The sequence below is a fragment of the Pseudophryne corroboree genome, chromosome 1, assembly GCF_028390025.1.
Source record: "Pseudophryne corroboree isolate aPseCor3 chromosome 1, aPseCor3.hap2, whole genome shotgun sequence".
NCBI classification, from domain to species: Eukaryota; Metazoa; Chordata; class Amphibia; order Anura; family Myobatrachidae; genus Pseudophryne; species Pseudophryne corroboree.
This window is the reverse complement of record NC_086444.1, coordinates 642,126,746-642,150,369: the sequence shown is the minus strand read 5'-3', so window position 1 is coordinate 642,150,369 and position 23,624 is coordinate 642,126,746. Positions and strand designations below refer to the sequence as shown.

At 45.6% G+C, this 23,624-nt stretch overlaps 1 protein-coding gene across 1 annotated transcript in view; it reads right to left on the bottom strand.

Moving 5' to 3' along the window:
- The window catches only part of DGKQ (diacylglycerol kinase theta), a 322,011-nt gene that overhangs the window by 75,383 nt on the left and 223,004 nt on the right, over positions 1 to 23,624 (bottom strand). The window contains exons 5-7 of the mRNA XM_063914615.1: positions 14,823 to 14,948; positions 14,159 to 14,312; positions 11,777 to 11,845 (exon numbers count right to left, since the gene is read on the bottom strand). Coding sequence (XP_063770685.1) covers positions 11,777 to 11,845; positions 14,159 to 14,312; positions 14,823 to 14,948 — 349 coding nt within the window. The remainder of the gene's footprint in view (positions 1 to 11,776; positions 11,846 to 14,158; positions 14,313 to 14,822; positions 14,949 to 23,624) is intronic.

The window sequence follows — 23,624 nt, the reverse complement described above, 5'->3', positions numbered from 1 at the left end:
AGGAAAAACAACCAAAGGTTGATGTGCAGCATACCCTAAAAAAAAAAAAAAAAAAAAGATACGCACATCCTGTAAGTTGGTCATTTACTTTTGGAACTCTACAGTCGATGCCGACTCTTGCTTCACTCAAGAAATCCATTCATTCCTATAGGAATGCTATGACCCTGGAACTCTGAAAAAATTCTTGGGGCCATTCACCTACAGCAAATGGTGTATGCAGGTGTTCCCCATCCAAGTACTCACCAGGCCCAACACTGCATAGCTTCCCAGATCTGGTGATATTGGGCATATCAAGTGTGGTGTGGCTGTAGGTTTTCTTTCACTGTACCAAAGAATATAGGTTTGCCATATTTGGTGATATATGCGAGCTAAGGAAGGTTTCCTTGCTCTGAAACTGTCTGAAAGTATCCTCTTGACCTGAGGATAAAGGTTTCAATGGCCACGCTGTCAAAGACAGCCGACCCACATGTCTGTGATAACCAGTACCCTGCATTAGTAGGTCTAGACGTTGAGGAAGCAGAAGTAGAGCATCCATTGCCATTCTCTGCTGTTCTTCCTGTTTAAACTTACTCACCACCCTGGGTAATAGGATATTTAGAGGAAAACCCATCTGTCAGATGACGGTCCTGTCTCACCGATAAGGCATCCACAACGATCGCCCTGGGATCCTTTGTTCCATATGTGAGTACTTTGTTGTTCAACCAAGACGTTCTGAGATACATCTCTAGCATGCACCACTTGTTTTCTAGATTCCGGAAGATCTCTGGGTGTAGAGCCCATTCACTCCTCTGAATGGTGTATAGATTTGAAAAAGTTCTATTACCCGTTTATGATTCTCGGACTGAAAACAGCGGACAAGGCTTGGATGATGAAATCCATCCTCTTAGGTATGTGACTTACCTTCTTCATCCCCTTTTCGGCTGAGACTTACTTCCCGATGTAGAGGTACTCTAGTGCCGTTGTCTTGTCCGCGTGGAACTGGACTGGTTTTCACATGAAGACTGTCCCGTGCCTACACCGGTGCCCTGTATATGGACCGAGGTTTCAACCTTTATTGGTAGACAGCACTTTGGGAACACAATCTCCCTGACACTAATCCTAGTGTCAACATCTCCCCAATCTGATATCAAAAGGATTTTCCTTTGTCCCGCTGGGATGTCTGTAGCCACCAGGCTAATGACCTTCTTACTTTTATCGTAAGTACCATAGTCGGTCTTTATTATCTGATGCAACCCATTATTACTTAGCACACCTTGTATCCGCAGCTGGTCTCTCTAGGTACCAGCCAGGCCCACACTGCTAATCTTCCATGATCCAATGAAATCTGGGCATATCCAGTGTGGCATGGTTGTAGATTCTACTAGGTAAGAATCAGACGCTGCAGGGACCTTGAGTGGAATTGTGCATACTCCCTATTGTCGATGCAGATACCATCAAACCCATCCCTGCATTGCTGCGTGAATGGATACCGTTTGACTTTGTGGCGATTCTTAAATCCTATAGTGAACCTTGGATTTATTGTTGCGAAGTAAAAGATTACGCTCTGCAGACGTAATCCAGTACAGCCCCCAAGTGAGTCATCCGATGTGACGAAACTGGAGCCGATTTTCCCCAAGTTATGAGTCACTTGCCTGAAAACTCGTTATTGCTGTTGCCGATGACAAGAGCAATCTCTGTGACTGTGCCAAGCTTAAAAGATCCTAGGTATGGGGAAAAAACCTTAACCCCTGCTGGCGGAGATAAGGTGCCCCATATTTCTGGTAAATAGTCCGGGGACTGTGGCTAACCCAAAAGGTAAAGCCTAAACTGAAAAATTGCTTTTCTGGAGGAATAGCCGAACCTTGGATACCACTGATGGACAAAGGTATAGGAACATGTAAGTAAGCCTCCTGTATCTCCATTGATCCTTAAAAAAAAAAATCCTGGCTCCATGCCCCACATAAGGAACATATGATTTCATGTTTCCAAATGTATTTGCTCAGCATTTTTCAGATTTAGCATGAGCCGAAATTACTCATTTGTCTTCCGATTAAACCAGGTTGAAGTAAAAACTTGTCCTTGTTTGCCAGAGGAACTGGAATGACTATTCCTGACTAAAGTAATTTTCTGGCCTTCTTCTTGCAAAGCCAGGCCTTCGTCTACAGCCGAGATAGGCTGTTTTGAAGGCGAAACATAACTAGAGATACCATGCCAGGTCTGTGACCTGATGAAGTCTTCCCCCCAACCTGGTATCTCCCAGGTGGAGACCACACCATCCGCTGATGGTTTTATTTTTCTACAGCACCTGGTATTCTCTGAATACTAACCAGGGCCACACTGTAGATCTTCTGGTAGCTGAATGGTTTCCTAATTTGAAATCACACTGATGTGTGATTCAGCCTATGACAGGCTTCTATTGATAGTGTAATATCAATGCGTGAACTGTATGTGGAAGGAACCTGACTTTCTTGGAGTCTGCTTCTGACTCCGGAATTCTGTCCATTCTTACCAAAAAGGAATATTTTTTAGAACAAGACAATGATTCCATCTACAGCACCTGGTATTTCTTACCAGGCTCCACACTGTATAGCTTCCAAGATCTGGTGAGATTGGGCATATCCAGTATGGTGTGGCTGTAGATCTTCCACGTACCCAGCTAAACTGCTCTATGAGCAGGTAAAGTTAGGGCTGATGCCTTGGAGTAAATATTCTGCCCATATCCAATGCTTCCAGGAACATTGCAGTCTTTTATATGAGCCATATGAGATTCTTGTTCTTGAAAAAAAATTTCCTTCCATTGCATCTGCCCAGGCAACCACTGCCTTTGCCATTTAAGCCGAAGCCAAGGCTTGGCTTCATGACCGCTCTAGACAGGAAATTTGAAAGCAAAGCTATTGTAGATTCTCCTTATCTACTTTAGGAGCCATCTCCCCTTTTTTTAAATCCAATCCCCAGCTGGAAGCAGATTATATGAATTCCATTTCTTAGGAATTCTAACTTTTTATTGGGCGTAACCCAACCTCTTCCATGATTTTCTTGGAACTCAAGTATTGGGATGTTTAAACACAGGTGCCTTGGTTTTTAACACAGGCTTTACTGTATCCTCTAAGGATAAGATGGCTTTATTGCTTTCAATTAACTCAGGTATATTCGAGATCTACCTCTTTTTCATATGATGAAGTAGAATAAATAAGAATTTACTTACCGATAATTCTATTTCTCGTAGTCCGTAGTGGATGCTGGGGACTCAGTCAGGACCATGGGGAATAGCGGGCTCCGCAGGAGACAGGGCACATCTAAAAAAGCTTTTAGGTCACATGGTGTGTACTGGCTCCTCCCCCTATGACCCTCCTCCAAGCCTCAGTTAGGTACTGTGCCCGGACGAGCGTACACAATAAGGAAGGATCTTGAATCCCGGGTAAGACTCATACCAGCCACACCAATCACACCGTACAACTTGTGATCTGAACCCAGTTAACAGTATGATAACAAAACGAAGTAGCCTCCGAAAAGATGGCTCACAACAATAGTAATAACCCGATTTTTGTAACAATAACTATGTACAAGCATTGCAGACAATCCGCACTTGGGATGGGCGCCCAGCATCCACTACGGACTACGAGAAATAGAATTATCGGTAAGTAAATTCTTATTTTCTCTAACGTCCTAGTGGATGCTGGGGACTCCGTCAGGACCATGGGGATTATACCAAAGCTCCCAAACGGGCGGGAGAGTGCGGATGACTCTGCAGCACCGAATGAGAGAACTCCAGGTCCTCCTTAGCCAGAGTATCAAAATTTGTAAAATTTTACAAACGTGTTCTCCCCTGACCACGTAGCTGCTCGGCAAAGTTGTAATGCCGAGACTCCTCGGGCAGCCGCCCAGGATGAGCCCACCTTCCTTGTGGAATGGGCATCTACATATTTCGGCTGTGGCAGGCCTGCCACAGAATGTGCAAGCTGAATTGTACTACAAATCCAGCGTGCAATAGACTGCTTAGAAGCATGAGCACCCAGCTTGTTGGGTGTATACAATATAAACAGCAAGTCAGACTTTCTGACTCCAGCCGTCCTAACTATATATATATATATATATATATATATATATATATATATATATATATATATATATATTTTAGGGCCCTGACCACGTCTAGTAACTTGGAGTCCTCCAAGTCCCTAGTAGCCGCAGGCACCACAACAGGTTGTTTCAGGTGAAAACGCTGACACCCCTTTATGAAGAAACTGGAGACGAGTCCCAGTTCTGTCCTGTTCAAATGGAAAATTTTTAATATGGGCTTTTGTAAGACAAAGCCGCCCCTTCTGACAATCGCCTGGCCGAGGCCAGGGCTAACAACATGGTCACTTCCCATGTGAGATATTTGTCAACAGCATGGTCACTTGCCATGTGAGATATTTCAAATCCACAGATTTGAGCGGTTCAAACCAATATGATTTTAAGAAATCCCAACACTATGTTGAGATCTCACGGTGCCCCTAGGGGCACAAAAAGCTGTATATGCAATACATCCTTTACAATCTGGACTTCAGGAACTGAAGTCAATTCTTTCTGGAAGAAAATCTACAGGGCCGAAATTTAAATGTTAATGAACCCCAATTTGAGGCCCAAAACACTCCTGTTTTCAGGAAGTGTAGAAATCGACCTAGTTGAATTTCCGTCGTGGAGCCTTCCTGGCCTCACCCACGCAACATATTTTTCACCACATGTGGTGATGACGTTGTGCGGTCACCTCCTTCCTGGCTTTGACCAGGGTAGGTATGACCTCTTATGGAATGCCTTTTCCCTTCAGGAACCGGCATTCAACCGCCATGCCGTCAAACGCAGCCGCGGTAAGTCTTGGAATAGACATGGTACTTGCTGAATCAAGTCCCTTCTTAGCTCCCCGGGCCCTTAGTCCTCTGTGAGCATTTCTTGAAGTTCCGGGTACCAAGTCCCTCTTGGCCAATCCGGAGCCACTAGTATAGTTCATACTCCTCTATGTCTTATAATTCTCAATACCCTGGTTATGAGAAACAGAGGAGGGAACACCTACACTGACTGGTACACCCACGGTGTTACCAGAACATCCACAGCTATCGCCTGAAGGTCTCATGACCTGGCGGAATACCTGTCCCGTTTTTTGTTCGGGCGGGACGCCATCATGTCCACCTTTGGTCTTTGCCAACGGTCCACAATCATGTTGAAAAACTTCCCTATGAAGTTTCCACTCTCCCGGGTGGAGGTCATGCCTGCTGAGGAAGTCTGCTTCCCAGTCGTCCACTCCCGGAAAGAACACTGCTGACAGTGCTATCACATGATTTTCCGCCTAGCGAAAAATACTTGCAGTTTTCACTGCCCTCCTGCTTCTTGTGCCGCCCTTCTGTTTACGTGGGCGACTGCCGTGATGTTATCCCACTGGATCAATACCGGCTGACCTTGAAGCAGAGGTCTAGCTAAGTTTAGAGCATTATAAATTTGCTCTAAGCTTATTTATGCGGAGAGAATTCTCCAGACTTAATCACACTTCCCTGGAAATTTTTTCCCTGTGTGACTGTTCCCCAGCCTCTCAGGCTGGCCTCCGTGGTCACCGGCATCCAATCCTGAATGCCGAATCTGCGGCCCTCTAGAAGATGAGCACTCTGTAATCACCACAGGAGAGACACCCTTTTCCTTGGATATAGGGTTATCCGCTGATGCATCTGAGGATGCGATCCGGACCATTTGTCCAGCAGATCCCACTGAAGAGTTCTTGCGGGAAATCTGCCGAATGGAATTGCTTTGTAATAAGCCACCATTTTTACCAGGACTCTTGTGCAATGATGCACTGACACTTTTCCTGGTTTTAGGAGGATCCCTGATTAGCTCGGATAACTCCCTGGTTTTCTCCACTGGGAGAAACACGTTTTTCTGGACTGTGTCCAGAATCTTCCCTAGGAACAGTAGACGTGTCGTCGGAAAAAGCTGCGATTTTGGAATATTTAGAATCCACTCGTGCTGTCGTAGAACTACTTAAGATAGTGCTACTCCGACCTCCAACTGTTCTCTGGACCTTGCCCTTATCAGGAAAGCGTCCATGTTTCTTTTAAGAAAAATCATCATTCCGGCCATTACCTTGGTAAAGACCCGGGGCGCCGTGGACAATCCAAACGGCAGCGTCTGAACTGATAGTGACAGTTCTGTACCAGGAACCTGAAGTACCCTAGGTGAGAAGGGCAAATTTGGACCTGTAGGTAAACGTCCCTGATATCCAGTGACATCATATCGTCCCCTTCTTCCTGGTTCGCTATCACTGCTCCGAGTGACTCCATCTTGATTTGAACGCTTGTATGTAAGTGTTCAAATATTTCAGATCTCACCGAGCCGGTTGGCTTCAGTACCACAATATAGTGTGGAATACTACCCCCTTCCTTGTTGTAAGAAGGGTACTTTGATTATCACCTGCTGGGAATACAGCCTGTGAATTGTGTGAGGGGGAGACGTCTCGAATTTCCAATGTACACCTGGGATATTACATGTAGGATCCCGGAGTTCCCTTGCGAGTGTTGCTGAAACTCTTGAGATGACCCCCTACCGCACCTGAGTCCGCTTGTACGGCCCCAGCGTTATGCTGCGGACTTGGCAGAAGCCGTGAGGAGCTTCTGTTCCTGGGAATGAGCTGCTTGCTGCAGTCTTCTTCCCTTTCCTCTCCCCCTGGGCAGATATGACTGGCCTTCGCCCGCCTGCCCGTATGGGGACGAAAGGACTGAGACTGAAAAGACTGTGTCCTTTTCTGCCAATATGTGACTCGGGGTAACAAAAGGTGGATTTTTCAGCTGATGCCATGGCCACCAGGTCCAATGGACCGCCCCTTTATACGGCAATACTTCCATATGCCGTCTGGAATCTGCCTCACCTGACCACTGTCGTGTCTTCGTCTGGCAGATATGTACATCACATTTACTCTTGATGCCAGAATGCAAATATGCCTCTGCGCATCACACATATATAGAAATGCATCCTTAAAATGCTCTATAGACAATAAAATCCTGTCCCTGTCAAGGGTATCAAAATTTTCAGTCAGGAAATCCGACCAAGCCCCCTCAGCGCTGCACATCCAGGCTGAGGCGATTGCTGGTCGTAGTATAACACCAGTATGTGTGTATATACTGTTATGATATTTTCCAGCTTCCTATCAGCTGGCTCCTTGAGGGCGGCCGTATCTGGAAACGGTAACGCCATGTTTTTTATAAGCGTGTGAGCGCCTTATCCACCCTAAGGTGTGTTTTCCAACTCGCCCTTACTTCTGGCGGGAAAAGGGTATCCCGCCCATAACTTTCTGTCGGAGGAACCCCACGTATCATCACACACTTCATTTAATTTATCTGATTCAGGCAAAACTACAAGTAGTTTATTCCCACCCTACAAAATACCCTTATTTGTGGTACTTGTGGTATCAGAAATACGTAACACCTCCTTCATTGCCCTTAACATGTAACTTGTGGCCCTAAAGGAAAAATACGTTTGTTTCTTCACCGTCGACACTGAGGTCAGTGTCCGTGTCAGTGTCTGTCGACCGACTGAGGTAAATGGGCGTTTTTACAAGCCCCTGACGGTGTCTGAGACGCCTGGACCGATACTAATTTGTCCGCCGGCTGTCTCATGTCGTCAACCGGCTTGCAGCGTGTTGACATTATCACGTAATTCCATAAGTAAGCCATCCATTCTGGTGTCGACTCCCTAGAGAGTGACATCACCATTACAGGCAATTTTCTCCGTCTCCTCACCAACATTTTCCTCATACATGTCGACACACACGTACCGACCTACAGCACACACACACACAGGGAATGCTCTGATAGAGGACAGGACCCACTAGCCCTTTGGGGAGACAGAGGGAGAGTTTGCCAGCACACACCAAAAGCGCCATAATGTATATAACAACCCTAGAAGGTGTTGTTTCTATATATGGGCTCTTAATATATAATTATATCGCCAATTTATGCCCCCCTTCTCTTTAACCCTGTTTCTGTAGTGCAGGGGAGAGTGGGAGCCTTCCTCACCAGCGGAGCTGGTCAGGAAAATGGCGCTGAGTGCTGAGGAGAATAAGCTCCGCCCCTTTCACGGCGGGCTTTTCTCCCGGTTATTAGGAAAACTGGCCTGGGTTAAATACATACATATAGCCTTAATGGCTATATGTGATGTATTTATTTGCCTCTAAGGTAATCTATATTGCTGCCCAGGGCGCCCCCAGCAGCGCCCTGCACCCTCCGTGACCGAGATCAGTGAGCCGTGTAGCAACAATGGCGCACAGCTGCAGTGCTGTGCGCTACCTTCATGAAGACTGAGGAGTCTTCTGCCGCCTGTTTCCGGACCTCCGTTCTGCCGTTCTTCAGCGTCTGTAAGGGGGATCGGCGGCGCGGCTCCGGGACGAACCCCAGGCTGACCTGTGTTCCGACTCCCTCTGGAGCTCAGTGTCCAGTAGCCTAAGACTTCAATCCTCCTGCACGCAGGTGAGTTGCAAGTCTCTCCCCTAAGTCCCTCGTTGCAGTGATCCTGTCGCCAGCAGGAATCACTGATTAGAAACCTAAAAAAAAACTTTTCTAAACAGCTCTTTAAGAGAGCCACCTAGATTGCACCCTCTCGGACGAGCACAAAAACCTAACTGAGGCTTGGAGGAGGGTCATAGGGGGAGGAGCCAGTACACACCATGTGACCTAAAAGCTTTTTTAGATGTGCCCTGTCTCCTGCGGAGCCCGCTATTCCCCATGGTCCTGACGGAGTCCCCAGCATCCACTAGGACGTTAGAGAAATAGGGCTTTCATCTACTGATGAATCTAAACAATGTGTAGTCTGCGAGAGTGAAGATTTACTTACCACTGATTCTGAGAAGCTGCTGCTGTATGTATAATCCACCAAAATCCTGGTACAGGATTTTGGGGGATTATTCATCTAATTTCCTGGATAAACTTGTGTAAATATAGCCCCAGGTTGATACACTCCTACAGCACCTGGTATTCCCAGGTGGCCCCACATCCAAGAACCAACCAGGCCCCCAGTGTGGTGTGGCTGCAGATTGTTCCTGCTGAGCTAAACCTTATGCATATAAGCCATCCTGAACCAGATAATAAGAGGATAATACAGCTTTAAACATGGTATGAGTGTCCTCACCATTGTCGCTTTATTACGTGATAAATATTCAGCACTACACAATTTTGTGACCGTATCACTTTACCTTTTAAAATGATATCCATTCGATCCTCCTCATGCACCAGCATTGAGGATCTGCAAAACAAACTGACAAACCTGTAGCAAAGTCAGCAGCATACTAGCAGTCAGTCTCATGTTATACATTAAGCAAGAGGTTCCCAAACTGTGTGCCGTGGCTCCCTGGGGTGCCTCGGGACACTTGCAGGGGTGCCCTGGGTTGGTGGTCCAGGACCAATTCAAATTTGTCATGGTCAATATAATAGGCAAAACCAGTGCTGGTGGCTGCCAGTCATAAAATATGTGGCCAAACAGAAGCAAATCTTGTCCCTCACCACACAACTGACCCTAAGGATGACATATAAACGCGATCTACTTAATGTAATATTTCTTTCAAAATTTCTCAATAAGAAATTTTTGGCCTAGGGGTGCCGTGAAAAAAATTCTGATATTCTAGGGCGCTGTGATTCAAAAAAGTTTGGAAATCACTGCATTAAGCAATATGAGCATATCGTCAACTACATTAATATTTTAAGTATGTAGGAGAACACATTTACTGAATCATGTTTAACATATGCAACGTATTCAGACGCAATGCGACAGAAACAGTAATGGTATACAGACTCATATGCAATGGGCACTTATCGAACTATTCATACTCAAAACAATAGATAGAGATTTAGTGCTGTATAGCCCGTACTCTACTCAGTAGAGTGGGATACAGGGAGACTTACCCAGCTTCCATGATCGATCAATACGTTAGCGAAGCTGAGTGGATCCAGATGCTACTAGTGTACACTGCCGCTCCATGAAGCTATAGTGAACACAGATGCACCAGTCACACAGCCGCCTATGCTGCGACCGGGCCCTCAGTGAACTCGGATGCGCCGTCATGCAGCAGCCTATGCTGCGACCGGGTCCCCTTGTGGTAGCAATCAGCAAACACAGACGCCACGGTCATACAGCCGCATATGCTGCGACCGGGTCCCCTCGTCTTCCAGTGTAGCTGGTAGCGTCTGAGACGGAAGCGAGGAAACAGTTCATGGCGAGCGACTCGGCGGAAACTGGTCATGAACCAGGGAGGTGGGGCGACCAGGAGAGCGTCCGACTCCCCACCGCTGACATCAACCCTAGGGATCGCAGCCTCATACTGTTCCAGGAGCCTCTGATCCCTAAGGCCTAGTGCTGGACCACCCGTGGTGGCGGCGCGTCACCTACTGTTGGGTAGTCTCCTCCCAAAACAGTGTGGCTGTGTCCGTATTCCATGTGCTACGCCGAACCGATGCCATACCTTCTCCCCGTGCTCCGGCCACAGCCTGGTAACGTCTGATGGACCTGCTAGTATATCCGACACAGATGCCCGCCGAAACAGCACTGTACTCGTGAGTAAGTGTTGTCGCGATCCGGCAGAGAGTTGTTTAAGTGACTCTTTCCAATATGCGTATAAGACGCTGTTAAGAAAGAGCACTCAAAAACAGTAAGACTATAAAAAATAAAATAAGAAAGCTTGGGGCTGCTAACAATCCAGCAGCCTTCTGACCATGGTCCGGCTCCTGCCACACCAAACAAAATACTGATTTGCCTGAGCCAGGGGGCGGGGATATATGGACGGGCCCGTTGCATGCTGAGAGGCCGGAAAGCTTTGACTGATTGGTGCAAATCCGCTGTCGCTCCATCATATCCCATTGTTATCCTGTGGATAACCTGTGGATCCTGCCAGAGAAATGTACTCTATGTATGCAGTGAACAATTTTGAATAGCAGTCAGCTATTTCACTGTTTAATCTATCCTTGTCTGGTCAAATCCAATCTGCCATCATTGCAGGAATCTTATGAAATATCCATGGAATTGTAGTCTTAAATTACAGTGAACAATTGTCAGAGACAACATACAGTAAAGGGGCCGATGTGGGAGAGGTGTGCGCTGAGCGAACCGCTCAGCACACACCTCTCCCACCGCTCAACACAGCGCGATGTGTGCTGAGCGTGCGGGGGAAGACGGGGGGCGCTCATTTCACCCAGCGGGTGAAGTAAGCAACCCGCTAGATTGGCCTGCATGCAGGCCAATCTAGCACCAGCGACAGTGATGCACATTGCTATCGCTGTTAGGGCTACACACGGAGCGATCATGCTTAAAATCTAAACAATCTAGTCAGATTGCTTAGATTATCGCTCCGTGAGTACCACCCTTAACACTGTCTGAAGTATCACACTGAACAATACTGTAGATACATTTCAAAAAAGGGGAGGATAAATCCACCCCTACAGTTTATCATTTGCATAACATAACAGATGCACTGGTATGTGATATTCAGAGATCTGAAATGGACAAGATTTTGGCGATTCAGCAGTCACATTTAAAACGGCAATGTTTAGTAAGGCAAAACTTGCCACTTTAAATTTGACTGCTAATCTCAGCTGTTTCAGAATCACAGACACCATTACATATGGGCCAGAATGTAATAGGACTAACTGACACAAGGCAAACAGCTACTTTAGTTTTCTAAAATGATTGGAATGTTAACTTAACAGATATTACAAAATAAAGCAGCTAGTTATACTTCCGCTTCAGAAATATGTGACTTAAATGTTCTAGCCTCATCATTAATACATACTTGAATCAGTAGACGTGGGGGTTTCCTTCACCGATCCTTGTATAATTCCATCTGTCTCATTGTCTTCATCTGTCAAAACAAGCGTAAACATTTCAATGCTGGCTGTACCAGTTTCTTTTTATCTGCATCTTCGCTTCTCTCCAAGTATGCAAAGATTTTTCTCTCCAATCGGTCTTTATGTAACCCCAAGAGTGCAGCACTGCCTTTTAACCAAACAGTTGACACATTTAACATACTATACAAACAACAGGACAGATTTATGATCATTTTTTTTTTTTTAAATACCATGCTTGTAAAGGACCTGTCTACCTACACATTACACTATAAGCAAGTCATTTGATGCTAACTGCACAATCAGACTTATATATTTAAACAATCTGTGTGGGAGAATTACCTGCTCTTTGAAGACTGGGAAGGCACCCCCTAAAGCTGGACATTTGAAGTTAGAAAGCAAACCTTATTACAACATTTTACTAAACATGGATATATGTGTCTTGAAATAGATTTCATCACAATCATTGGTTTATAGACAGGCGATGAAATGGAATCCTTGTTCTCCAACAATTAAATCCTCTTTCACACATAGCCTTTCAACACCGGGTTTTAGCAAGGACTTGTAGTTCGACCCTGGTCTCTGTTATGGGTGTTATCACCTGAACTGATCCGAGTCGTCTGTAGCATTAAACGAACTGTCCCGGGTCGCAATAACCCGGGTCATGCCTAAAAGGAGCTTATTGGCTAGCCCAATAGCACTTGGAGATGACATCATCTCCACGAGGCCACTGCAAGCCAGAAGACCCAGGTCACTGGAAGACCCAGGTCTTGTGTTAACAGTGATGACCAGGGAATCACCCTGGTTCGTCACCCATTTGTGAAGGGGGTAAATACTGAAGGTATCCGGACTCCAGGTCGACAGCACAAAGGTCGACACACCTTAGGTCGACGCCAATTGGTCGACACACCTTAGGTCGACATGGACAAAATATCGACATGGACAAAAGGTCGACAGGAACAAGGTCGACAGGAACAAGGTCGACAGGAACAAGGTCGACATGGAAAAAGGTCGACATGAGTTTTTCACGATTTTTTTCTTTTTTTGAACCTTTTCATACTTAACGATCCACGTGGACTACGATTGGAACGGTAAAGTATGCCGAGCAAAGCGGTAGCGGAGCGAAGGCACCATGCCCAAAGCATGGCGAGCGAAGTGAGCCATGCGAGGGGACGCGATGCACTAATTGGGGTTCCCGGTCACTCTACGAAGAAAACGACACCAAAAAAACATAAAAAAACTCATGGCAACCTTTTTCCATGTCGACCTTGTTCCTGTCGACATTTTGTCCCATTTTGTCCATGTCGACCTAAGGTGTGTCGACCAATTGGTGTCGACCTAAGGTGTGTCGACCTTTGTGCTGTCGACCCTCAGTCCCAGACACGTACTGAAACCCTAGCTTCAACCCACACTCAGTGCCTGGGGTCCGAGCTGGCTTAAAGCCAGGGTTTATGTATAAAAGGGGTATAGCATACCTCCCAACATGACCCTCTCCACACAATGCTCTGCTTCTGGACTTTCTTCCTAATTTGTGATTGGCAGCACCTGTTTTGAACAGGTGAATGGATAAGAAAGGTGTTTCAGCACAGGTGCTGGCAATCATAAATTAAGAGGGAAGTCCAGGAGCAGAGCATTCTGTCCCTCCTGGAGAGGGTCATGTTGGGAGGCATGGTATAGTATAAGTAGTCTGCCATCTAACAAAATTAGTGAAACTTGGAAAGAAAAAGGAAACATAACCTAATTTGTCCTGTTATGTGGAGCATGCCCATGGACAAACTGTATTCATGAAATATTTTCAAACACAAACCTTGTCCTGAACTTGATGATTACAGTATGTAAACAATTGTGAAATTAAGAAATTTTGATTGTTTCAGTATTAAATTACATCAATTTATTTGGGATTTTATTAAAAAAAAAAGTTAAGTATTAATAATTACAAGCACAATGCCTAAACATTACTGTAGCACATTTAAAAGTCCCTATCATTTCCATTTATTGCCCCAGGATAAAATTCCACAGCAGCACTCTACTGTCACTGTGCTAATTTCACTGAATAAAAAGGTCCTTTACCACATTTTGGCTTAAAGTGAGACGATATTACAAATAGTCTGTAAAACAACCAGCCTTCGGGAAAGCTGGTTTGATATAAATGTCAAATGTTATTAAATTAAAGATTTATGACATTTAATTCGTAACAATGTGAAAATGTCATAACTTTGCTTTCCAATAAAAGGACTGAACCATAAACACATTAAGAAGAGTGCTAAGAGCAAAGCAAGAGCGGGCTAAAATTAGATCACACGAAGGAGAAATCAAGGCGAGATGCAAACCTTGTTCAGTTTGGAGACTCTCCGATATCCGAAAGCAATGCATTTTGCTAAAGTTACGGGACTGTAGGAGAACAGAGTTTGGTGGAAGTACCATGTTTCGTAGTTTTCCAAATGTACACTCGTGGTTCAAGATTACGTAACAAGCTGCATGTGCCTGAAAAAGGACAAAGGAGAACAAAATAGAATTACAGATTCCATACGCTGAATACCAGGAATACTGACAAGTTTTAAAATAGTTCCTTGCGTTCATTACCCGTAACAACTATAGCCACCAACATCCTCACTTCTCCAGGCTGACAAATGATACTTCATTACTCAACATAACTTACCCAAATAAACATATAGTTTAATGTAAATTAGTGAAAATTCCATTGGACAAACAAAAACAAGACACATGCTGCTGTTCAGTTGGACTATAGAATAAGAACATAAACATACTGTACACAGATTAAAAGTGTTTTTAAAACAATGTAAAGGCACATTTTTTTTAAACAATCATTTACAAGACAAAACCATGCCATGTAAATTATTGCTGCTTTAAAAAACAAAACCTCCATAGACTGGCCGGCATCACGCACCTCCGGCAAACTATTACATATGCCCCAAAGTCTGAGTTAGTGACCACTTCCTTTATAGCAGACACACATGCTTAATTCTAATATACCTGAATGCCACACCATTCACATCTCATGCCAGAAAGAACTTCAGAAGAACCGCATGTTTTCTTGCAGACTTCACAGCGGGCACTGGAAGACAAGTTTCCTTCTCGCCAGTGATGATGATATGTATCCTAAGATAAGCAAAGGAAAACGGTCTTTATAAATTCAGCACTAATATTTAATTTGCGCACATCCACAACAATGGGATAAGATCAAAGCATCTTTTTAAAAATAGACATGCATTTAAGCAATTGCTACAGTATCATGCTGTGTTCAATCAAAGATAAATAGTATTTGCAACATGGTTTACCAGTGTATGTGGTGCTATTAAAGAAAAAAATAAAACAAAATTCTCCCAGCACAATGCAATGGACCAGCAACAGAATAGTAGTTGCTCAATCTATTGACCCATCACATGATAACCCTTCCCTTATACCTAAGTAAACCGTTGTGCTTTCAACAGACACTATCTGCTCCTACTATTTCTGTATGTCTTATTTCAGAAGGCCTTTCCCTATATTCAGTCACTATAGACACATTAGCACTATATATATATATATATATATATATATATAATAAGAATTTACTTACCGATAATTCTATTTCTCATAGTCCGTAGTGGATGCTGGGGACTCCGTAAGGACCATGGGGAATAGCGGCTCCGCAGGAGACTGGGCACATCTAAAGAAAGCTTTAGGACTATCTGGTGTGCACTGGCTCCTCCCCCTATGACCCTCCTCCAAGCCTCAGTTAGGATACTGTGCCCGGACGAGCGTACACAATAAGGAAGGATTTTGAATCCCGGGTAAGACTCATACCAGCCACACCAATCACACCGTATAACCTGTGATCTGAACCCAGTTAACAGCATGATAACAGAGGAGCCTCTGAAAGATGGCTCACAACAATAATAACCCGATTTTTGTAACAATAACTATGTACAAGTATTGCAGACAATCCGCACTTGGGATGGGCGCCCAGCATCCACTACGGACTATGAGAAATAGAATTATCGGTAAGTAAATTCTTATTTTCTCTAACGTCCTAAGTGGATGCTGGGGACTCCGTAAGGACCATGGGGATTATACCAAAGCTCCCAAACGGGCGGGAGAGTGCGGATGACTCTGCAGCACCAAATGAGAGAACTCCAGGTCCTCCTCAGCCAGGATATCAATTTTGTAGAATTTTACAAACGTATTTGCTCCTGACCAAGTAGCTGCTCGGCAAAGTTGTAAAGCCGAGACCCCTCGGGCAGCCGCCCAAGATGAGCCCACCTTCCTTGTGGAATGGGCATTTACAGATTTTTGGCTGTGGCAGGCCTGCCACAGAATGTGCAAGCTGAATTGTACTACAAATCCAACGAGCAATAGTCTGCTTAGAAGCAGGAGCACCCAGCTTGTTGGGTGCATACAGGATAAACAGCGAGTCAGATTTCCTGACTCCAGCCGTCCTGGAAACATATATTTTCAGGGCACTGACAACGTCTAGCAACTTGGAGGCCTCCAAGTCCCTAGTAGCCGCAGGCACCACCAATAGGTTGGTTCAGGTGAAACGCTGAAACCACCTTGGGGAGAAACTGAGGATGAGTCCTCAATTCCGCCCTGTCCGAATGGAAAATCAGATAAGGGCTTTTTCAGGATAAAGCCGCCCATTCTGACACGCGCCTGGCCCAGGCCAGGGCCAACAGCATGACCACTTTTCATGTGAGATATTTTAACTCCACAGATTTAAGTGGTTCAAACCAATGTGACTTTTGGAACCCAAAACTACATTGAGATCCCAAAGTGCCACTGGAGGCACAAAAGGAGGCTGTATATGCAGTACCCCTTTTACAAACGTCTGAACTTCAGGGACTGAAGCTAGTTCTTTTTTGGAAGAAAATTGACAGGGCCGAAATTTGAACCTTAATGGACCCCAATTTCAGGCCCATAGACACTCCTGTTTGCAGGAAATGTAGGAATCGACCCAGTTGAATTTCCTCCGTCGGGCCTTACTGGCCTCGCACCACGCAACATATTTTCGCCAATTGCGGTGATAATGTTTTTGCTGGTGATAATCATGTTGGTGATAATCCTTCCTGGCTTTGATCAGGATAGGGATGACTTCATCTGGAATGCCTTTTTTCCTTCAGGATCCGGCGTTCAACCGCCATGCCGTCAAACGCAGCCGCGGTAAGTCTTGGAACAGACAGGGTCCTTGCTGGAGCAGGTCCCTTCTTAGAGGTAGAGGCCACGGATCTTCCGTGAGCATCTCTTGAAGTTCCGGTTACCAAGTTCTTCTTGGCCAATCCGGAACCACGAATATAGAGCTTACTCCTCTCCATCTTATCAATCTCAGTACCTTGGGTATGAGAGGCAGAGGAGGGAACACATACCCTGACTGGTACACCCACGGTGTTACCAGAGCGTCTACAGCTTATTGCCTGAGGGTCCCTGGACCTGGCGCAATACCTGTCGAGTTTTTAATCATGTGGAAGACTTCTGGGTGAAGTCCCCACTCTCCCGGGTGGAGGTCGTGCTGTGGAAGTCTGCTTCCCAGTTGTCCACTCCCGGAATGAATACTGCTGACAGTGCTATCACATGATTTTCCGCCCAGCGAAGAATCCTTGCAGCTTCTGCCATTGCCCTCCTGCTTCTTGTGCCACCCTGTTTGTTTACGTGGGTGACTGCCGTGATGTTGTCCGACTGGATCAACACCGGCTGACCTTGATGCAGAGCTCTTGCTAAGCTTAGAGCATTGTAAATGTCCCTTAGCTTCAGGATATTTATGTGAAGTGATGTCTCCAGGCTTGACCATAAGCCCTGGATATTCCTTCCCTGTGTGACTGCTCCCCAGCCTCGCAGGCTGGCATCCGTGGTCACCAGGACCCAGTCCTGAATGCCTAATCTGCGGCCCTCTAGAAGATGAGCACTCTGCAACCACCACAGGAGGGACACCCTTGTCCTTGGTGACAGGGTTATCCGCTGATGCATCTGAAGATGCGACCCGGACCATTTGTCCAGCAGGTCCCACTGGTGCGTGGAATCTGTCGAATGGGATTGCTTCGTAGGAAGCCACCATTTTACCCAGAACCCTTGTGCATTGATGCACTGAGACTTGGCTCGGTTTTAGGAGGTTCCTGACTAGCTCGGATAACTCCCTGGCTTTCTCCTCTGGGAGAAACACCTTTTTTTGGACTGTGTCCAGGATCATCCCTAGGAACAGAAGACACGTCGTCGGAACCAGGTGCGATTTTGGAATATTGAGAATCCAATCGTGCTGCCGCAACACTACCTGAGATAGTGCTACACCGACCTCCAACTGTTCCCTGGATCTTACCCTTATCAGGGAATTGTCCAAGTAAGGGATAACTAAAATTCACTTCCTTCGAAGGAATATCATCATTTCGGCCATTACCTTGGTAAAGACCCGGGGTGCCGTGGACCATCCATACGGCAGCGTCTGAACTGATAGTGACAGTTCTGTACCATAAACCTGAGGTACCCTTGGTGAGAAGGGTAAATTTTGACATGAAGGTAAGCATCCTTGATGTCCCGAGACATCATGTAGTCCCCTTCTTCCAGGTTCGCAATCACTGCTCTGAGTGACTCAATCTTGAATTTGAACCTCTGTATGTAAGTGTTCAAAGATTTTAGATTTAGAATCGGTCTCACCGAGCCGTCCGGCTTCGGTACCACAACAGTGTGGAATAATACCCCGTTCCCTGTTGCAGGAGGGGTATCTTGATTATCACCTGCTGGGAATACAGCTTGTGAATGGCTTCCAAAACTGTCTCCCTGTCAGAAGGAGACATCGGTAAAGCCGACTTTAGGAAACGGCGAGGGGGAGACGTCTCGAATTCTAATTTGTACCCCTGAGATATCACCTGAAGGATCCAGGGGTCTACTTGCGAGTGAGCCCACTGCGCGCTGAAATTCATTGAGACGGGCCCCCCACCGTGCCTGATTCTGCTTGTAAAGCCCCAGCGTATACTGAGGGCTTGGCAGAGGCGGGAGAGGGTTTCTGTTCCTGGGAACTGGCTGATTTCTGCAGCCTTTTTCCTCTCCCTCTGTCACGGGGCAGAAATGAGGAACCTTTTGCCCGCTTGTCCACGAAAAGACTGCGCCTGATAATACGGCGTCTTCTCATGTTGAGAGGCGACCTGGGGTACAAACGTGGAATTCCCAGCTGTTGCCGTGGCCACCAGGTCTGAAAGACCGACCCCAAATAACTCCTCCCTTAATAAAGCAATACTTCCAAATGCCGTTTGGAATACGCATCACCTGACCACTGACGTGTCCATAACCTTCTACTGGTAGAAATGGACAACGCGCTTAGACTTGATGCCAGTCGGCAAATATTCCGCTGTGCATCACGCATATATAAAAATGCATCTTTTAAATGCTCTATAGGCAAAAATATACTGTCCCTATCTAGGGTATCAATATTTTCAGTCAGGGAATCCGACCACGCCAACCCAGCACTGCACATCCAGGCTGAGGCGATTGCTGGTCGCAGTATAACACCAGTATGTGTGTAAATACCTTTTAGGATACCCTCCTGCTTTCTATCAGCAGGATCCTTAAGGGCGGCCATCTCAGGCGAAGGTAGAGCACTTACAAGCGTGTGAGCGCTTTATCCCCCCTAGGGGGTGTTTCCAAATGCACCCTAACCTCTGGCGGGAAAGGATATAATGCCAATAACATTTTAGAAATTATCCGTTGTTATCGGGGGAAACCCACGCATCATCACACACCTCATTTAATTTCTCAGATTCAGGAAAACTACAGGTAGTTTTTCCTCACCGAACATAATACCCCTTTTTTTGGTGGTACTCGTATTATCAGAAATGTGTAAAACATTTTTCATTGCCTCAATCATGTAACGTGTGGCCCTACTGGAAGTCACATTCGTCTCTTCACCGTCGACACTGGAGTCAGTATCCGTGTCGGCGTCTATATCTGCCATCTGAGGTAACAGGCGCTTTAGAGCCCCTGACGGCCTATGAGACGTCTGGACAGGCACAAGCTGAGTAGCCGGCTGTCTCATGTCAACCACTGTCTTTTATACAGAGCTGACACTGTTACGTAATTCCTTCCAACAGTTCATCCACTCAGGTGTCGACCCCCTAGGGGGTGACATCACTATTACAGGCAATCTGCTCCGTCTCCACATCATTTTTCTCCTCATAAATGTCGACACAAAAGCACCGACATACAGCACACACACAGGGAATGCTCTGATAGAGGACAGGACCCCACTAGCCCTTTGGGGAGACAGAGGGAGAGTTTGCCAGCACACACCAGAGAGCTATATATATACACAGGGATAACCTTATATAAGTGTTTTTCCCCTTATAGCTGCTGTATAGTTAATACTGCGCCTAATTAGTGCCCCCCTCTCTTTTTTTTAACCCTTTCTGTAGTGTAGTGACTGCAGGGGAGAGACAGGGAGCTTCCCTCCAACGGAGCTGTGAGGGAAAATGGCGCCAGTGTGCTGAGGAGATAGGCTCCGCCCCTTTTTCGCGGACTTTTCTCCTGCTTTTTTATGGATTCTGGCAGGGGTTAAATGCATCCATATAGCCCAGGAGCTATATGTGATGCATTTTTTTTGCCATCCAAGGTGTTTTTATTGCGTCTCAGGGCGCCCCCCCCCAGCGCCCTGCACCCTCAGTGACCGAAGTGTGAAGTGTGCTGAGAGCAATGGCGCACAGCTGCAGTGCTGTGCGCTACCTTGTTGAAGACAGGACGTCTTCTGCCGCCGATTTTCCGGACCTCTTCTGCCTTCTGGCTCTGTAAGGGGGCCGGCGGCGCGGCTCTGGGACCCATCCAAGCTGGGCCTGTGATCGTCCCTCTGGAGCTAATGTCCAGTAGCCTAAGAAGCCCAATCCACTCTGCACGCAGGTGAGTTCGCTTCTTCTCCCCTTAGTCCCTCGATGCAGTGAGCCTGTTGCCAGCAGGTCTCACTGAAAATAAAAAACCTAATCTAAAACTTTCACTAAGAAGCTCAGGAGAGCCCCTAGTGTGCACCCTTCTCGTTCGGGCACAGAGATCTAACTGAGGCTTGGAGGAGGGTCATAGGGGGAGGAGCCAGTGCACACCAGATAGTCCTAAAGCTTTCTTTAGATGTGCCCAGTCTCCTGCGGAGCAGCTATTCCCCATGGTCCTTACGGAGTCCCCAGCATCCACTTAGGACGTTAGAGAAATATATATATATATATATATATATAAATATATATACACATACACACATATATATATACACACATATATATATACATACATTTTATATATATATATATATATATATATATATATATATATATATATATATATATATATATATATATATATATATATATATATACACCCACACGTATATATACACATATACGCGTACTGTGTATACATATTTGGGGGCAGAACTAGAAATTTATAGACCCCATAGCAAGAGTTTGTAAGGGCCCATATGTACGTGTGTGTGTGTGTGTGTGTGTGTGTGTGTGTGTGTGTGTATATATATATATATATATATATATATATATATATATACACACATACATACACAGTATATATATATATATGTATATATGTGTATATATGTGTGTGTATATATATATATATATATATATATATATATATATATATATATATATATATATATACACACACACACACACACACACACATAGTGTTCACTCTAGGTTGTTTTAGCAGGGCGCCGCGCCCTGCCCGTTTTTTAGCAGGCAAAACCCGCCATGCCCCTTTTGCGGCGCCCTGCTAGAACAGCCGCCCGCTTCCTGCCCTCCCGGCGTGTATAGATGCCGTGCGCATGCGCGTGGCATCCATTCACGCATTGGGAGAGGGCTGGGGGAAGCCCAGCACCGACGGAGGTGCTGGGCACGCCCCCCACAGTGACGTCGCCGGCCACAGACGCTCTCTATAGTAGCGTCTGTGGGCCGCACCGCCCCCTAAAATGACGTAGGCATGGCCATGCCCCCTAATTTGCGTGACCGCCCCCCCCCCCCCGTTTCGGGCGCGCGCACATGTGCCCCCGGAGTCCGGCGCCCTGCCCCTTTTCACTCCTAGAGTGAACACTACACACATACTATATATATATATATATATATATATGCACACATACACGTACTATATATATATATATATATATATATATATATATATATATATATATAATGCATATATGTACCATGCATGAGAAATAGTATGCTGCAGCGTATGTTTGGTGTGATGGTCATCACAAAGTCACATTTGTACATTTAAAATAAAAACAAGTATTCATTTTCAAGTTTTAAACACGTTCAAAACAGAGAAAAACGAAATAAAATTAACAGAAAATATAATGAAATATCAAGTAGAAGAGAATATACATTAAGATCATAAAATGGTATATGTACAAAATATATATCAAAATCGAATAAGAATAAATGTAACAGCATAAAGCAGTATTAACATGAGTACAGAAAATGAGGCGTGAGCTGTCAGAGGGACACAGGTGACACAGATCTAGGGGCCGAGCAGATGACTATTAGATGGACCAGCAAAGGGCATATCGAGAGTTCTGCCACAACAAACAGACCTGATGTTAATGTATGTAGACCCATCTTTATATAGTTGTCCAAGAAAGGCCACACCAAAGGACAATCACACAGAGCTACCCTCGAGCCCACAGGTCTCCAAAAAAAGCTAAATTATGCCAAATCGGGGAGCAGGAGTCTAACACTTTACCAGCAGCCAGTCAGACTCTACAAGCTTCTTGTAATAAAGGAGAGCAATTACTAATTAAGAGATCATGCTAATAAAAACTGTAGGGGAGTAAAATGCAACCCCGCTTTTTCATGGAGAGCTGCGAGAAGATCTTGAGAGTTGCTATTTTCTATTTATTGCACCTCAATGTTTTATATAGAGCGAGATCAGCAGATAGAAGGGGAGTGACATTATGTAAATATGCATGTCCCTTTTGCAGTTATTTTATATAGCACGCACCACTATGTCGTAGAATACATTGAAATTGAGTTTTATTTCTGCAAACTTCACTGCTCTCTTATTCAGCCACCACTCCTCCTCCTACTCTCATTTTGCTACCACTATTTACCCCATCCACACTATGGCCAGGCTGGCAACATCACCCATTAATCCTCGTCTTCCTATTCCTTTTTTCTGTCCCCTGTTACCACCTCTATCCCTCTCTCCCAGTCTCCTACATCTCATGCTCTCTCCTCTGCTCTGTCTGCCTCCCTTCCCCTCCTCTTCTGTTTCCCCACTGCAATTCACTTCTGCCCCTTCACACCATTTATACCCCACCACTCAACCCTGCTCTCTCCCTCCGTTGCCTGTCACCTCACCTCTCCTCCACCAGTATCGTACTACACTCCCTCCCTGCCACACTCCTGCAGTCTCCCTTCCTAGCCAAGGCCCCAGCACCATCAATACACCCTCTTTATCCCTTCCTTCCACATCAATCTTACCTCAACGCTACAGCAACCCTGATAATCTCATTCACATTTCTCCCACTAACTCCTACCCCCTATCCTGTGCCCTCTGGAATGCCAGATCTGTTTGCAACAAACTGGCCCCCACTCACGACCTTTTCATATCAGACTCCCTGCACCTCCTGGCCATTACTGAAACCTGGATTACTCCCTATGACACCGCTTCTCCTGCTTCTCTCTCTGCTGGGGGCCTCACATTCTCACCCCCCCCCCGACCTGGGGGTCGTCATGGGGGTGGTGTTGGGATCCTTTTACCCTCAAGCTACACATACCAACTTTTACCTCCAGAACCATCTCTTACATTCTCTACATTTGA